This window comes from Lissotriton helveticus, chromosome 2_1 (assembly GCF_964261635.1).
Source record: "Lissotriton helveticus chromosome 2_1, aLisHel1.1, whole genome shotgun sequence".
Taxonomy (NCBI): Eukaryota; Metazoa; Chordata; class Amphibia; order Caudata; family Salamandridae; genus Lissotriton; species Lissotriton helveticus.
Window position 1 is genome coordinate 1,190,931,055 of NC_136059.1, and position 19,068 is coordinate 1,190,950,122.

At 46.9% G+C, this 19,068-nt stretch overlaps 1 protein-coding gene across 1 annotated transcript in view; it reads left to right on the plus strand.

Moving 5' to 3' along the window:
• The window catches only part of LOC144818546 (sodium/hydrogen exchanger 9B2-like), a 416,602-nt gene that overhangs the window by 259,372 nt on the left and 138,162 nt on the right, over window positions 1-19,068 (plus strand). Inside the window, exon 7 of the mRNA XM_078676068.1 lies at window positions 8,495-8,670. Coding sequence (XP_078532194.1) covers window positions 8,495-8,670 — 176 coding nt within the window. The remainder of the gene's footprint in view (window positions 1-8,494; window positions 8,671-19,068) is intronic.

Genomic DNA, 19,068 nt, shown 5'->3' on the forward strand with positions numbered 1-19,068 from the left:
CTGTCGTCAAGTATTACATCATCAATTTCAAAGGGGAGAGAGGATCGGATGAGAATACCCACTCCTCTGGAGCCGGAAGTGAATCCAGAGTGAGCGACCATTCGGTATCCACGTCTATTCATAGCCTGGCATGGGTTACCAATTAAATGCGTTTCTTGCAAAAGAACAATATCGGGTGAATGACGTCTAATGAACTGCAACACAACCCCTCGTTTTATCCTGTCTCCCAAACCATTGAATTTCCAGGACAGCAGTCTCAACTCACTACACCCCATCCCCGTGAAGGAAGCGAAGCACACCCCTCACAGGACCCAATGATTGAAATGGACGAGAAAAAAATACAATGCCTTGTGAACAAAAAATAAACACACGAACAAACCCCCACCACCCCCCGAACTTGAACCCGTTACAACTCCCCCCACCCTGCACCCCTGCGTACGACTCAAAAGCCACCCCAAGTTGCAGTGTGCCTGTCGCCCAATCATAAAACTAATCTACACAAAGAACCCAGGAGGAGGAAGAGTCCCCTTACACCCCTGCCACCCTCGGGCCGATCCAGAATAGCACAAAAGAACAATTATCCAAACTCAGCTGGCAAACAGGCAGAAAGTTCAGACGTCGGAAACCATAATGTCACTCTTGCTCCGGCGAGCCACCGTCAGCACCACCGGGGTGTTCAGTTCGATCACCTCTTTTCGGCAGGGAATCAAGCCAGTCACTGACATTGTCCGGACGATCAAAGAAAAACGTTTGTTCCTCATACTCGATCCTCAGTCTGGCTGGAAACAACATGGCGTACTTTAGATCCAAATCGCGCAGCCTTCGCTTCACTCCCTGAATCCCCATTCTCTGCCGCTGAACCAGTGGAGTAAAGTCGGGATAGAAGTTCACAGTGGTGTTTTCAAATTTCACAGGGCCGCTCTCCCGAGAAGCCCGAAGGATAGCGTCCCTATCCCGAAAGTGAAATTGTTTGGCAATGATGGGTCTCGGGGGGGGCACCCGGCTTCAGCTTCCCACCTGGAAATCGGTAGGCCCGTTCAAAAGCGAAGAATTTACTGAGGCCGGCGGGGGCAAGGTGATTCAGGACCAGGTCTTCCACCAAGAGGTCGGTGGCAGCATCCTCGGGATTTTCCGGAACACCTATAATGCGCACATTATTACGCCGGGCCCTATTTTCAAACTCCTCAAGCCGACGCGACACCAAGTCCTGTGAAGAACACAAGTTGCCGATCTCAGTCTGTACTTCCGTGACATCAGTAGTCAGGCTGGAGGTCTTCAGATCTAAGGCCTTGACCCTTTCATTAGTCTTCGCCAGGTCCGCTCTAATCAGCGTGACATCGACAGCCACCGTATCGATCTTGGAGGCGAGGGCCTCGTACTGTTGTCCCATGGAGGCCTTCATACTGGTGATGGCGCTCATGACGTCTTGAAGCGATACCTCCGTGGGCGCAGCAAGATCCATCGTGGAGTCTTCAGGAGTACGGCCAGTGCCACTGGGGGATCCCTTAGGATGGGTGTAGCGATCCATCACATTGGTTTGAGTTTGCCCCCCACGGAGAGGCGTTTTCGGCTTGCGCTTCTCAGTGTCCGGTCTGGTGGCCATATTGGAGACAGTGCCCCGGAGGGGCCCTCGAGAGCTGGTGAAAATGGCCGATCACAATGAGGCCAAAAGTACACGAAATGGGGCAAAAGTAAAGAAAGTGCCAATAGAACTGGAGGCCAGACACTCACGGAAGAAGGCACTCAGCAGTAGAGCGAAAGCAAGCCGGATCCGGAGTAGATCGAAAAGGAATGCCAGTCAATCAGAGCCCGGAGTAGGAAAGCGAAACTGAAAGTTGAAGTGAGGCCGCCTGGGGGAAGACCCCTCCGGCCGTTGTTGTTCAACTACTCCTCTGCCTGAAGATCAGCAGAGCCCCCGGCACCGTCCCGGGGCAGGCCGTAAAAGTACGAATCGATGTAAAAGTGGCTCCCGACGTCCGATTTCAATTTTGAAAGGAATATTGAGGTCAGCCAAAGATCGCCTTCAAAAGCCCATCTTCAGAATCAGGATATAAGCAGGATATTTGCAAAGGGCGGCGCGGGTCTCGGGAGATCTGTGCTCACGCGACCATCATGGATGCCCGCGAAGCTCCTCCCCCATATGCAGTTTCTAATGGTAATCCATCTGTGCATTAAAGGCTCATTATTTTAAACATTCCCCTTAGTCTCATTAATCTCACAGTGTGTGTCAAAGGTTTTGTATGTAAAAGATACCTATAAGCCTGGAGGTCTATATATAACTGCCTGTGATCGTATACCACCACAATCAATATCCTTAAATTGTGATTTATTATTTTCACTTGTATTTGTAGCTTCGTGGAAGCATATTTAGTTTTGCAGGCCCCTTTTAATCTCTATGCCATTTTTTGAAAATCTCCAATTAATGCATTGTTAGGTCTCGCCTGTCGATGCGCATGCGCATCGAGCTTGCGAGACTATTGGGGCTTAACCACTCTTTAACTAACTTGCAAGGAATCGTGGCTATTCCTTGCAGTGCCCGTGACTTTTAAGCTCAATGCGCATGTGCATTGAGCTTAAAAGCTCGTGCACATCAGTTCCCTCAGCCGGCTGCTTTAACACCCTCTCCCCGCTCCGCCCCCTCCCCTGCCCGCCGTGTCTCATTTCTCCTCCCCCCTCCCCTTCTCTCCCTCCGTCTTGTTTAATCCCTCCGTCTTGTTTAATGTAGCGTTCTTCCATATCCGCTTTTATCGCATTCATACACCATCCGCTACTCTATACACGAGCGCTTGCACTCTCAGTGTATGTCGGGATGAAGCTTGTTTAATCCCTCCGTCTTGTTTAATGTAGCGTTCTTCCATATCCGCTTTTATCGCATTCATACACCATCCGCTACTCTATACACGAGCGCTTGCACTCTCAGTGTATGTCGGGATGAAGGCACATGTCACACACTGTGGCCGGTGAATTGCTTTGCCGACTTCCTTCGTCGTAAAGGGTACTTGTCCTCATCGCAGGGTTATGGTCATTATTTTCGGTCCCCATCACATTATTTCTCAGCGTGTGCTCTGCCTCAGGACGGCATTTCTCCTCCCCTCGGGCAAGCAGATAGCCGCAATAACACCCTCCCTGCTCAGCTTTCTTCTCAATTTCTCCCCGTCTCCACTTCCCATTAGGAGCCCTTCCTCTCCCCACTTCGTATGCTAGCCTTCACTCTAGCAATGGCAGTGCTTTCACTTGTTACAAAATCAACCACTTTAATGGTAGTCTGTGGACTAATTCAATTCCGAATATTTGTTTCGAAATCTAAACTTTGAGAAAGCCATACGTGATTACACAAAATGCAGATCTTTTATTTTGTGCTTTATTTTATTGCATAATGCATCCCGGTGTCAATTCTGGCGAAAGAACACATTTTGCACAAAAAAGATGAAAAAATAAATTTGGTGCGAACAGCTGCTTGCGTTCTGTTTGTTCATGTTGTTCCTGTGATATAATTTTGTAGCGAACTGCTGCATAATTACTCAACATGGTATAGTTTTACAATTTTTTCCAAATTACACCGGCGTAATTTTACTTTTGCTCAGCCCCTGGTCTTTTTAGAGCAAGTACATAGAGACGCAAAAGTGAACTCCGCTGACTTTAAAGCATCCTGCTTCAAATGCTTGAGACTGCTCTAATCGCCTGTAGTTTTATATTCCCATAGCTGCCGCTTGATTTAACGACACCTGGAATAGCGCCGTAAACAGCACTCGAAGTGTAGTGGAAATGCTGTATTGATGTCGGCGTAAAAGCAGTTTTTGACTTTAGGTTACTTGATGAAAAGAAGACATTGAAGAATTATAAGAATATGTTACTTTTTTGGGGACCTTTTATATAGCGTGAAACTGACTCGAAGGTATTGGGGCGCTTTACCTGAGCACCAGTTACATTACAGAAAGACGAGTTTATTTTTTTTCTCTCTCCGGAGATTGAGTGATTTGCCCATAATCACAGGTTGTTGAGCCAACGCCGCTCCCCCTGCCCCCTGCTTCACACGTCTCACGGCCAGCAGGCCGTCTCGTATTTCTCCTCCCTCCCTCCCTCATCACTGACGACGCGAAAGATTTACCTCCATAAATCTTAGCTTGGTCGGGTCCGTTTTATTTTTTGCTTTATTTGTTCTTTGCCATTCTTGTTATTGTGTTCAGGTCCTCCGAAAACCCTCATCTCCTTCCTCTCAGCTGTCAGAAAACAGTGGTCAACGCACTTAGTTTATCACGTGGCCTGGACTATGGCAACTCTTTACTTGGGTGCTCTTCCTTATGTTGTAAAACAGTTTCGAATTGCGCAGAGCACAACAGCCTTTCTGCTTAAACTTCCTTGTTATTCTCCAGCATCTGCACGTCTTTTCTTGCTTACATTGGCTTCCGCTTTAGCTGCTGTTTGTATTTAAAGGCCTCTGATTCTCTCATCGAGCTTTCTATGGCACTAGACCGAATTACATTCCAGACAAACTTCAGATCTACTCTTCTGTGTGCATTATTACGCTTACCTGCTCAGAATTTTCATCTATTCCTTGAAATTCTCAGGACTAGACTAAGAGGTCGTGACTTATTCTTCTTGGACCCCCAAATTATGGAATGAACTCCCTTCTGTTCTTCACGAGGAAAGTAGTTTATCAGTGTTCTGATGCAACCTGAAAGCCCATCTGTTTCCATAGGGCAGCTAACTATGATTTCTGTTCTCTCTTCTCCATTTTTGTTTTCACATTAAACTACTGAAAATATATTATTGCAGTTTCCTTTGCAAATATGCGAACAAATTCCCCGACCCTACTTATTTCTCCCACTCCCGCTTGCTACCCTGCTCCCCCTCCCCCGCCTCGCACCAGACTACCATTTGTCGCATTTAGACTACCTTCTCCCCCACCCGACTTGAAAGGCAGCCTCACACACCAACATTTGTCTCTCACACCACAGACTCCTGCTCCCCCGCCCACCCAGCAATGCCGAGAGCTATTCCCTCCCACTTGTTTTTTTACCCGCTCCGCCCCCTCCCCTGCCCGCCGTGTCGCATTTCTTTTCTCCTCTTTGCTCCTCCAGCAGTTCTGTCACCTTTCCTTCTCTCCTCCCTTGTCCACCTTTTCATTGTTTTTGCCCACCTCTCCTCCAGTTGAACTCTGTCACTAGCTCCTTTCAGCCCCTTCTCATTCCAGTGTTTTCGGGTCCCATCTCATGCTTGTTATAAAGGGGCTGCCAAAATGCGGACACTCCTCAACCCTCTGCTTCACATGAGACTCTGCGGCTCTCCTGGGACAATAAACCACTCCAGAACAAACATGGAGTTGTCATACGCGGCCATCTATCTCAATTAAAGGCCACATAGCTTCTCTAACCTCTAGGAAAATCTAGCCCTGCTATTTAATTTTGGTGCGGGATTACTGTGTAAAGAAGGTTTGCATAACGTCTCATCTGACTACCTAGTGCTTTAGTTTAGCATTGTATGTGTTTTCATAGGCTTGTGTGTATGTCCTTTAATGCATGTGCATGCTTGTCTTTTTCTGTTCAGTTCCCGTGTCAGTGTGTGCTTACCTGGATTTCCGTTTGTCTAATTTATGTGGCCTTTGTCAACGAGGCAATCCGCTACTCTGTCCAACGTTTATGAAGACGAGACACTCAACCACGCAATGCCACTCACACACACAACGCCACTCACACACGCAACGCCACTCACCCACGCAACGCCACTCACCCACGCAACGCCACTCACCCACGCAACGCCACTCAGCCACGCAACGCCACTCAGCCACGCAACGCCACTCACACACGCAACGCCACTCACACACGCAACGCCACACACACGCAACGCCACTCAACCACGCAACGCCACTCAACCACGCAACGCCACTCAACCACGCAACGCCACTCAACCATGCAACGCCACTCACACACGCAACGCCACTCACACACACAACGCCACTCACACACGCAATGCCACTCAACCACGCAACGCCACTCACCCACGCAATGCCACTCACCCACGCAACGCCACTCAGCCACGCAACGCCACTCACACACGCAACGCCACTCACACACGCAACGCCACTCACGCACGCAACTCACACAGGCAACGCCACTCATCCACGCAACACCACTCACACATGCAACGCCACTCAACAACGCAACGCCACTCAACCACGCAACGCCACTCACACATGCAACGCCACTCACACACGCAACGCCACTGAAACAACAGCGCCACTCAAACAACAGCGCCACTCACACACGCAACGCCACTCACACACGCAACGCCACTCACACACGCAACGCCACTCACACAAACAACGCCACTCACACAAACAACGCCACTCATCCACGCAACGCCACTCATCCACGCAACGCCACTCATCCACGCAACGCCACTCATCCACGCAACGCCACTCATCCATTTGCAAAACGAAAAATGTTAAACTCTTCTATTGCGAGACCTATTGCATTTTCAATGCTTGTTTTTCTAAAAGAGTGTGAATTTCGTGTCCATGTTTAAGCGAATGTCTCATTATCATCATTATTCTTTGTTTAGGGATTTACTGAGTCCTCCATGGCTTCTATTTTTGGCCAAAACTACCTCTTACTTTAGGTGCACATGGGCCAAAGAAGGCTCATTGGAGAAATAGTGGAGAGGGTACTAGGATCTCCCGGCACTTAGCATGCTGAGGGAAACAGGGCAGGTAAACACTATAGCCTGCCTCGGTTCTGTTGGGAGTTATAAATGTCAGGGGTTCCCTTTTTCCTTCAAGTTGTGGATTTCATTGAGGGGTTATCTGGAACTGGATTTGGCATTCCTGCGACTTTTCTAACGTCTAAGGCTTTCCAAATCTTGCTGAGCTTTCTAAATCGCCCGCAGCCACCAAACCGGGGATGTTGTTGATATAGTTCCTTGCCTCACAATGCTGGACTCAGCAAGGAACTGTTAGCCAGGCATTAGGTAGGAGTCTCCAGGAGCTGTACTTATAACGCTTATGGTGGGGAACAGCATTTACAACGCAACTTTTACCACGCAGTACCTTTACCACGCAACTTTCACAACGCAAGCGTTACAACGACTTGGGCTGGGGGGGCGCTGTAGGATAGGGAATAGTTTAATTTACTATCCAACTCCTTCCCTACTATCCACGGGGACTGGAGTTGGAATAGTAAATTAAACTATTCACTATCCAGCGCCCCCAACGCAAGTCGTTGTAACAAGTTGCGTTGTAAAACTTGCGTGGTAAAGGCATGCGTTGTAAAAGCATGCGCAGTAACGACATACATCCCTTATGGTATATCTTGCAGCGCATGTATCTGCTTTTTATCTGCGTTTGGAGCTGGAACTAATTATAGTTCGGAATTTTGTTGTATATTTTTATCCAGTTTCTTTAATGTCATGATGATCAAAAGGTGTGCGATGTTGCTCATATAATGCCATTTAAATCAATAGTCATGTAATTCATGTCACATTCCAGTATGTTCTCAGAGTGTCAAATGATGCGTGACGACACCACTAAGTCAAGTCTATGCTATTGAAGTCGAGCATAGAAAGTGAAGGGCAGAGGGCAGTCTTCACACTTGGCTACTCTAGGACAGGCCGAACAGAGTTGTTTCTCTGGTTACTATTGAAGGCTAGCGGAAGGGGAGACACTCAGCCTTCTTGCACTGTTGTTAGTGCATCTGACAGCTTGAGACAGGAATAGCAGGTCTAGCTGTTTCCTTGTACACAGAACCTCATTCTTCTAACAGGAATGAGGGTGTGTACCCCCATTGAAACTTGTAACCGATTTTATTTTCTGCATTGGTAGAATTCTGCAATAAAACTAGCTCTGAGAAGTAGCAGAAAAAAGTAGGATTGCTATGTATAAATAACAGCAATCATGCTTGAGTGGTATCTGTTATTCATACTTCTGGTAACCTTTGCTGCTGTTATACTATTTGTCTTCATTGTGGTTACAGTTCATGTCTAGTGCTCTACACTAGAATTTTTTTTCTCATAAATATTTAAAATTGATATTTTATGTTCTAATGTTTATTGTGTGTGATATTTCTTAACGAAAAACGTTTCGGGGTTCCGCTAATTGTCCTTATAGTATCTCATGTGATTGCTCATTGTCCAGAACACACCTTGCTTAGATGCTGCTCAGTGGGTCTGTGATGGTTGCTGCACAGCTGGTTTTCTGGTTTGTGTTGGATTATTTATTAAGTCCTTATTGCCTGGCGGGTTTAGAAGACCAACCTCTGCGTTTCTAGAAAAATCGAGAATGATATCAGTACAACATAAGCACTTTGTGTTCTATCCACAACTGTTTTTGACACTCCCCATTTATTGACACTCCTCAGGTATGTGTTTAGTTCTTACACTGGATGTGGCAGCAATGTTTCATCTCTCCCGGACGAGAGAGGCAGTTGATTTTTTTAATTTCTGTACTGATATTGACCCCTGTTGAGAAATAGTTGTTAAACTATTTGCTTGCATGTTTTAGCTTTGTTTTAGGCGCAGTATCTCCTGCTGTTGTTGTCCCCTCAATGCTCGTGTTGCAAAATGCTGGATATGGAGTTGACCAGGGGATTCCCACCTTGTTGATGGCTGCTGGCAGCTTTGACGACATCTTAGCAATCACTGGTTTTAACACCTGCTTGGGAATGGCATTCTCTACAGGTAGGGCCTGCTGCTTATTTATCGAGATCAATCCATCTGACTACTAAACTGTCACTCATGTGCAGGTAAAGTAAAATGTGAAATTCAATCTGCAACTGTGCTATCCATTTGGTCTTTATGTTTCAGTTGTAATTTTAATTTTCCATCCACGTAAACATTGAGGAAGACTTGTTGATGTATTTTAAATGCATTGAGTTGGATTAACCTCCATGTCAACATCTTTGACAGATCACTGTGCAACTCTGCCTATTCAAAACCACCTTTATAGGAGTAGAATATAAATCACAGATTTTTTAAATCCTTTAGTAAAATCTAAACAATTCAGCTGCTGTTAAAGGACCATTAACTCAATCTGGCTAATGCCGCACCAACTATCTGCATAGTGCATTAAAGCCTCCTAGGCCAGATCCCTGCAGGATTAAGCAAATGCCCTCCTGATTAGGAACCACATCACGGTAAGTCTTCACATTCCTCATTAACATAACTAAAGAAAGACGTGTATTTCAAAAAGAGGATGGCTTTTGCACTAAATTTCCTCTCTTCCTGTCACTTGATAAAAAACTAGCACCTCCGGACAACTAACGTTCACAGTGGGCAAGCCTCATTGAGCATATCTAACATCACCATTAGATGAGAGCCATTGAGGCTTTTCAGTCCAACCCTATCCAGTAGGATCAAGTTATTGCGACTCCCTTTTAGCGAATGTGATGAAGGTACAGCACAAACATAATAATGCAGGTTTTTGCCAATGTACTACGCAACTTCATTTTTATTGGATTCGATGCTAGCCTAGTCTGTACATTTCAGTTATAATGAGCTTTTGGCAGACAATAATCATAATATAATAACAGAGGAAATACTAGTTGTTAGATATTGAGTTTTGATTGGCAGAGGTTTGCACCCTGTCCAAGCAGGAACCACAATCGTAGTCAGGGTAAGTCACTACACACCTTAAATTATCCAGTCAGGCTTAACTCAAGAGTCAGTGTGTAAACTATTTGTGCATCACTTCATACAATTACACTGTGAAAACACCACAAAAAGACTCCACACCAGGTTAGAAAAATAGATTGTGATTTTATAAATAAAACAAGACAAAAACAGCCAAACTCCAATATGTAGAAGTAGAGATGTGAATTTTTAAAGAATAAATATCCAGCTAGAGCTTAGAAGTAATAAGCACTTAAATGGGTTATCTGGCTGCACTAGATCGGAGCAAAGTCAAACATTAAGGCACGGGCGGATGCAGAGACTCACTTGTGCCCGCTGAACCAAAGTACCATGAGCCAAGGTGCGTTGTTGACGAGGATGTGGGATGCAGATGAGGCGATGTTTCGATGTCGAGCCAACTCAGTGGATGAGACGCGTTGATTTTCTCTACGCAACTGCGGCGATGCATCGGTTCCGAGTGCGAGCGCTGCTTCTTGATGCAATGCGTGGCTGCTGCTACAGCAAAAGGCAAAGCTTTGGTTCCGAGGAGGATGCACCGGGTCTGCTCTCTGCAGTGACGAGGATGCGCTTCCAATGAGAAAGCGTGGGTTCTTAATGAAGAAGCACCTTAGGTCTCACTTACAAGGGTCCAGGACTGGGGTGGCACCGCTTGGCAGGACAGACTCACAGCTTGCAGAGTCCAGGTGCATGTGCAGATAGTTATAACGAATATAAGGGTGGTGGCAAGTGCACCCACTAGCCAGTCCCTAAACCTTCCCTTTTCTTCATATCAGACACCCCTATGGTAGGCCCAAGGGCAGGGTGTATTGTAAGTATAAGGTAGGATAAGCCCTGGTGTGTGTGGCATGTCCTAATAGTGAATTACAGCCATTTTCGTTTTTCAGTATTGCAAGGCTACCTGTTCTCCATAGGCCAGAATGGGCAGTTAGATTATAGCATCTTCTAATCCTAACTGACTCAGGGAACCTGGTAGAAATTCGAGTTTAGTATGCCTGAACTCAGAATGATCAAATCCATCTTTTAGTGAAGTTTATTTTAACATTCTGTGTTTGAAAATACCACTTTTAGAAAGTAGGTATTTTCTTGTCTAAATATCCAAGCCTGCCTCTGCTAGGTTGTGTATTCCTTGTCTGGAGTTTTGAGTGACAGGACTGGGGGATGCCAGGAAACAGAATGAGTCAGCCCAGTGGTGAATAGAGAGATCTGCATCGAGATGGGTGGGAGGAGTTGTACCTGGGACCTGAATAGGGCTGTGCCTGCCTTCCACAATGCTGGCATCGCCTCCTGTGGTGCGGCGGATGTCTCTGCCCTGCACTGTGAAAGAAGAGAAGGAATCATGTCAACAAAGTGCTCCAGGGCCGTGTTTTCCCTCCACAATGCTGGCTCCACCTCCGGTGCGGCGTCTGATGTTTCTGCCCTGCACTGTGAAAGGAAAGAAGGGGTCTTGTCAACAGAGTGCTCCAGAACTGGTTTGGACTGGGCAAAGGCCCCTCTGCATTCAGAAGACAAAGGATTTTTGGGGTATACATATTGGGACCCTGATCCCAAGAAATTAGATCACTTTTGGACAACAAGAAGAAGCCTTTGCTGAGGAGAGGAACCTGAAGAAACTGAGGAGAGACTAACCCTAAGCGGAAGTGCTGCTTGGGGGATTGGCCTGCAGTGGTTGCCTGACTGCCAAAGAGAGGAGAAAGGGACTTTGTATACTTTCATCAACTTGTAAGGATCTCCAAGGGCTTGGAACAGAGCTTGCTTCAACACCCAGCTCCCCAGAGTTCCTTGGGAAGGGCCTGCTGCTGTTTTTGGGCCTTCTGAGGGACTGCATGTTGCAAGGATCTGGAAGCGCGACTCAAGAGTAAGAAGCGTGTTACAAGGAGCAGCCGCTGCCGTCGCATCTCAGAACAAGTGTGTCGCCGCTGTAGCGGATGCATTGCATCGCATCGAGAGAAGCGTCTCGCACCAAAGAAGAAGCGTGTCGCCGTTGCAGCTTCTGCCATCGCATTTCTGAACAATGATGTTGCCGCTGTAACTGGCGCATTGCACTGCATCGAGAGAAGCGTCTCGCACCGAAGAAGAAGCGTGTCGCCATCGCAGCCGCTGCCGTCGCATTTCTGAACAAGGATGTCGCCGCTGTAGCTGATGCATTGCACCGCATCGAGAAAAGCGCCTCCCATCCACGGAGAAGTGTGCCGCTGTCGTCGCATCTCTGAACAAGGGTGTCGCCGCTGCAGTTGTTGCATCGAGGAATAAGAGTGTTGCCGCCAAAGCTGCCGTAGTCGCATCTCTGAACAAGGGTGTCGCCGCTGCAGCTGACGCATCGAGCCGAGACTTCTCGCAACATCGGAGAAGCGTGCCGCATCTGGAAGATCTTCACATCTTTATTTCTTTGCACCGGAACTTTGCCACATTTCCATCGCTGCAATTTTTTTATTGTGGAAGCGTAACGCATCGTAAGGTACATTGACTTAAAGTGTCGCATTTTAAGAACTGAACTGAACTAAGCTAAAACCACCATTTTTAAGTACAGTATTGTGGATTTTTGTCATTTCTGGTCTTGTGTTAAGTCTATATAAAGAATACTTCTTTTTAATATACATCTGTGTGGTGTCCATCTGTAGTGTTGTCACTGGGTTACTGTATGTGGTCACAAATGCTTTACACACTGCCTCTGAGATAAGCCTGTCTGCTCTTGCCAAGCTACCAAGGGGGTGAGCAGGGGTTATTTTAGGAGTGTACCCCCTTACCCTTACTAAAGGCAAGGGTCCCTATTTGTCACAAGTACCTACCTGTGCCAACTAGAGACCCCCAAATCTAACAATAAGCTATATCAAAATTAGGTAGAGAAATCCATAAGTAGGTCTTATGTTGTCCAACTAACTTGTGTGGACACCGAGGCATGGAAACGTTTACATGGGAGCTCCCTCAGATCCAGTCCTCCTCACCCACTCTGAAGAACAGCAGGCAGCAGAGCAGCTCAGCAAGGCAAGAGCACAAGGCAGAATCCACCAAAGCAGTAATCAGCAAAGTGGCAGTACTTTCAGCAGTACAGCAGTTTTCTTCTCGGCAGAGTAGACACAGGTCCAGAGGTGTCCTGATTTGGTAGTGCCAGAGGTCAAGTATTTATACCCAGTGGTGCCTTTGGAGTGGGGCAGAATTTAAAGAAATCTTTGAAGTGCGGCAGACTTCAAAGACAGCTTTGAAGTGTAGAGAGGTTCTCCCTTCCTGCCCTTGCTCCAGACACACTACAGGGACGTACGCAATCCTTTGTGTGGGAACAGGACACAGCTCTTTTAGGTGTAAGTGCCAGCTTCTCCCTCCCATCCTGCTCACGATGGTCCATCTGCATGCAGATGACCACTCAGGCACACCTACCCTTCCTTTTTGTGGCTGTCTAGAGGTAATGCAGGAAGCCAGCTGTCACCCCCCGTTGTCAGGTCTAAGTGCAGTTTAAAACTGTACATACAGGCTCTGCAGTGGCAGGCCTGAGCCATGGTTACAGGACTACTTAAGTGGGTGGCACAATGAGTGCGTCAGGCCTACTAGTAACATTTAATTTACAGGCACTGGGCTCGTGTAGTGCACATTACTAGGTGCTTCTATGTAAATTAAATATGCCAATTGAGGATAAGCCAATGTTACCATGTTTAGATGAGAGAGCACAAGCACTTTAGCGCTGGTCGGCAGTGGTAAAGTGTGCAGAGTCCTAAAACCAGCAAAAATGGGTTCAGAAAAATGAAGGGAGGGAGGAAGGCATACAGTTGGGGGAAGATCACCCTAAGGGTGTCAGGTCTAACAGTAGAGCTTCATAGTAAAAAAGGATCAGTAATGAACAAGTACTGGCAATGCTGTTGCATCTGGCTTATAACTGAAAGCACTTATTTAGTCAGTGATGAGTTTAGACAAACAGTAATTCAACATACATGCACTATCACTCATCGGCACTCATACCTTCATTTATCCCCCCCACTGACTCATTTGTGCATTCAGCAATTTACCCAGTCACAATAAAGCAGATGCACAAGCTCAACAAGTGTATGGAATAATAAAAGTACAATAAAAACAACATGCAGCCACCTAAACTTGGCAGGCATTTGCTAGCAATTTAAAAATACAATTATACATACCAATAGGCTCCCGTCTTGCAATGATATTGTACATGGTGCAGTGGCGGCTCCTCCGCTAAGGTGGAGAAACTTCGCCCCACTGCTTTAAGCAGAGTAAATAAAGGAGAAATAAAAGGATAATAACTTGGGGCGGAGGGTGCTGCTCTGGTCTCAGAGCAGGGGGTAGGAGTGGTGGGCACACCGTAAGTGCAAATGTCTGTTTGACTGTTTGGCTGGTTCTCTTCGGCCAGTCAAACAGTCATGCGCACTTTGCATGTTCTCCACCCAGGCTGCATTACAGCCTGAGGGGAGAACATGAACAGGCTCCCATTCCCTGGCTGAGCACCGAACCACAGTGCTCAAACAAATCACAACACTGCATTACAGCGTTGTGATTGGTATGGGGAGCCTGGGTGCTTCCTGTTCCGGCCGAGCAGAGAGACGACTAGACACAGCAAGATTTATTTTTTCGTTACTCCCCACCCTGCTTTCCGCTCACCACCCCGGATCCGTGCCAGCCGCCACTGACATGGTATATCAAACTTTTAAAGTTGCAGCATAGCTGCCACATTTAGAAGTAATGTGTCAGCCATCTTAGAGCAAAAACACAAAGATATGCTATACACAATACCATCCCATGGCCACTCAGTAAACATCGCACAGGGCACTCATTTTCGAATGCTAAAGTGTATAGTGTATAATGTATTACTGTTGTACTGATACAAGGTTGGCAACACTTGAACAGACCAAGGAGGGCTGCCCGATAGATGTATGTCAAGTTTCTTTTTTTCCATTACAACGACTTGACAGGCCTCAACATTTACCATGATTGCCTAGGGGGCGTTTAAATGAGTTTCCCAGAACAAATCTTTAGCCCCTAGTGTTTGTCAGAGTGAGTGAACAACACAATTATCCATGCTTACTTCAGTAATCTGTGACATAACGTGTAACAAAATTCCTGTGTGCAGCTATTAAAATAGTGCAATATCAATTTACCCTTAAAGGCCTTTTGGCTTAAACATAATACCACAATAAAATTTCATAATAAACCAATCAGATCTATGGCATTTGAAATACCTTTTCCTAATGAACCAATGAGACCCATACCCATACCCTTTATTACTGACTCCTCACCATAACCAATTCAGGCCTATTTTATTGACCATACGTCTTCTACAACGTAACCATCAAATATACAGTCATAACGTTAGAAATACGTATGGTATTAAAGTTGGCTAAACAATATAGAACCACTACTAAGAGTGCCTAACAAGGATTCTCACAGAGCAAAGTTACTACTCCCATGGTTTTTTCAACACCAGACTCCTGGCCTATGAACAGCAATCTCAGAGGATCCATGTAACACAATACCTGTGTACAGACTTTAACGCGTGTAACACCTTTTCCCCATGAACCAGTCAGGGCTATAACCATCATCATTGGATTTGTACCATAAACAACTCACACCTTCTGTATTGAGCACATTTTTGTCACAAAGCAACCATACAGTTATAAAATTATAAATATTTACAGCTGGCAAAACAGTATACAATCCCTACTAAAACAAAGATTTTCAAAACTAAAATCCACCTCCCTGGTTTGTAACCAGGGTAACCAACTCCAAAGGCCTGGCTGGCTTCAGTAACCTCCATGTAACGACGTACCTGTCTACCATCTTTATCTTGGAGTAATGACAATCCACCCTTAGAGACCTATTGCCTTTAACTTATGCTTTGAACAGTAAATAACTCTGACCTGCTCTCTTTTTCATATTGTTTGATAATAAACTGATTGATACTATGGCATCTGACATAACTTTGTTGAGCCAGTCAGGCTGCCTTTTTTATATTTGCTTTTTACTGTCCTCAACATTCTCCTACTAGGTCAAGCATAAGCTTTATCTCGAGGCAGCCACCAGGCAAGCTGTGATCAACATTACAAATACCTATAAAAGGACATCTGTCAATACAGTATACAGTCCGCATTAAGAATGTCTGACAAGGGTTATCACAATCTAAATTGCGTAACTAAGGGTCTTTTCAAGAGGGTAACCTAGACCAAAACCCTTGCTTTCTAATTTAATCTGTAAGATATAATGTAATGAAATATTTGAGTCTACAGCCATTAACATAATTCAATAATAATCCACTATTGAACGCCTATTGGCTTTAACAAATATGTTTCACAAAAGTTAATTTAGGCCTACTCCCTTTGTTGTAGCTTTTGGTAATCATCAGATCAGACTTAGGGCATCTGACACACATTTTCCCAATGAAGCCCATAGTAGAGCTCGGATCAGCTCTGCCACATATTCTTCGGAGACTTCAACCTTCATTCGAATTACACAAATGATCCAATTGTCTGTTCTTTTAGGACTTTCCTCTCTGACATGAATTTCTCACAGCTATGTAAACGTCCTACTCACAAAAAAGGCGCCACTCTCGACCTCAAAACAAACAAGATGATGGATGGAATGTTGCACAATGGCAAAACATTCACCCCCAGTCACAGATCTGGGTTTAATCCATCGTTATTTTGCTCACTAAGCCACCCCAGTTCAGACACTGGGTTCAAACTGGAATGGCATGGTGAGTAAAAAAACGATGGATTTAGGCCCAGATCTCTGTACTGGGGTGAATGTATGACATTGTTCTGCATTCTATCCATCACCTGTTGTTTTTTGCATTTGTCACCCCGAGTGGGACGGGTATGCTCAGACTTGAGTCCCGTGCTCTCCATGCCACTGGAATCAAGCTATCCAGGCTGATGAGGGCTGAAAGCCCGAAACCGGTCCTTGGATGCTTGTTTCCAGTTCAGGGAGGGCCTAACTACTCCTGAGGCGGAAAGCCAGGAGCGCTGATTGAACTTGTTTTTAACATTGTATTGTTTCTCTGTACCTGTGTGATTTTAAATTTGACAGGCATCTTGGCATTCCCCCCTGCCTCCTCGGGAGCTCCCTGACAGCCGACTTGGGCGCTGCCTTGGGGAGTCCTCCCTCGCTGTTGACATCCTTCGCGGGCGAGTAAGCCCCGCCCATCTTGTAGGCCACGCCCCCTCCTACCGGCTTAAAAGCGCGCGCTGATCACTAGCGCGCCCTCCTAACTACTCCTGAGGCGGAAAGCCAGGAGCGCTGATTGAACTTGTTTTTAACATTGTATTGTTTCTCTGTACCTGTGTGATTTTAAATTTGACAGGCATCTTGGCATTCCCCCCTGCCTCCTCGGGAGCTCCCTGACAGCCGACTTGGGCGCTGCCTTGGGGAGTCCTCCCTCGCTGTTGACATCCTTCGCGGGCGAGTAAGCCCCGCCCATCTTGTAGGCCACGCCCCCTCCTACCGGCTTAAAAGCGCGCGCTGATCACTAGCGCGCCCTCCTAACTACTCCTGAGGCGGAAAGCCAGGAGCGCTGATTGAACTTGTTTTTAACATTGTATTGTTTCTCTGTACCTGTGTGATTTTAAATTTGACAGGCATCTTGGCATTCCCCCCTGCCTCCTCGGGAGCTCCCTGACAGCCGACTTGGGCGCTGCCTTGGGGAGTCCTCCCTCGCTGTTGACATCCTTCGCGGGCGAGTAAGCCCCGCCCATCTTGTAGGCCACGCCCCCTCCTACCGGCTTAAAAGCGCGCGCTGATCACTAGCGCGCCCTCCTAACTACTCCTGAGGCGGAAAGCCAGGAGCGCTGATTGAACTTGTTTTTAACATTGTATTGTTTCTCTGTACCTGTGTGATTTTAAATTTGACAGGCATCTTGGCATTCCCCCCTGCCTCCTCGGGAGCTCCCTGACAGCCGACTTGGGCGCTGCCTTGGGGAGTCCTCCCTCGCTGTTGACATCCTTCGCGGGCGAGTAAGCCCCGCCCATCTTATAGGCCACGCCCCCTCTTCCTCCCCTTTTTTTCCCTTGGATCCCGGTATCAAAATATGTGTTTAGGCCGGAGGCGCAGCGGACGGGCGCAGCGGGCGCGACGATGGCGCGCCGAAGGCGCGCCAAAGGCAAGCCCGTCTGCGCCCGTCCGCGACAGTCCGGGGCCAGGGGCACGTCACTCTGCCCCCCACATTGCCTATACCCCTGACCAGCTCTACCACCTCCAGGGACCATGGCCTATCCCAGCCCCTATCTACTCTCATATTTCCCCTCTTGGCCTCTGTTCTGTTACTTCTCCTTTGATTTCCCCATCTACAGCTGACTCCTCATGTTCTGCTGATGACACGAACTCATCGACAGCTCCCAAACCCCTCAAAGCACTTTACCTTAATACTAGATCTGCTGTCGCGCATGCGCACGAACTCTCGGTCCTGTTGGACCTTCATGCACCAGACCTTCTCTTCCTTACGGAGACCTGGTTTGGTGATGACTCTCTTCCTGCCCTTTTAGCCACTTTACCGGCCCAATATTATGCCCTGCGAGCAGACCGTCCTACTAACAGAACCGGAGGCGGTGTAGCGGTTATCGCCCGTACTGACCTCCCTTTTCAAATCCTATCTCTGCCTGCCATTTCAACCTCTGAATACTTGGTCATTCGCACTACCGCCACTACTCCCTCCTTGACTTGTTTTCTTATTTATCGTCCTCCCAAATCTCCCTTGCTGTTTCTCCATGATTTTCTGGAAGTACTGGCCACCATCACTGTTAATAATTCTTCTATTTTACTCCTTGGTGATTTTAATTTTTGGCCCTCCGACCCCGCCGAATGCTCCTCGTCTAAGGAGCTTTCTGAAACCCTTCAATCTTTTAGTTTCATTTCACATGTTCACTCTCCCACCCACATTAAAGGTCACGTACTTGACCAGATTTGGTCCCTTAACTGCCCGGTGGACCTTCTCTCAATTTCCCCTTGCACTTGGTCCGACCATTATCTTGTCTCATTTTCCCTTCCTGTGCACTCCCCTGTCAAACACCCCCGCCCTAAAAACATCTGGGTTCGAGCTTGGGGTCGAGCCAATCTGGATGATCTCTCTGCCTCACTCGCTGCCTCCCTCCCCTCAGTAAAGGGCTTACCCACCTTTTCACAGGTCAAGGCCATAGAACAGTGGCTGTCTTCAGGTTGTGACGCTGTGGCACCGCTCAAACGTATTACCTCTAAGCGCGACAAAGACGCTAACCGTTGGTTCAGTAAAGAGCTTAAGGCCACCAAGTTAGCGGTACGACGCGCCGAGCGAGCCTGGAGGAGAAATTATAGCCCCACTGTACGTTTGGAGTATGTCACCATCCTGGCCAAGTACAAAAAAGACATCTTGGAGGCCAAAACCATCTATTTCTCCTCCAAAATATTGGCTGCTGAAAATCAGTCCAAAGAAATATTTGCCATTGTCCACAACCTGGCGTTCTCGGACAGGTCCACTCTTA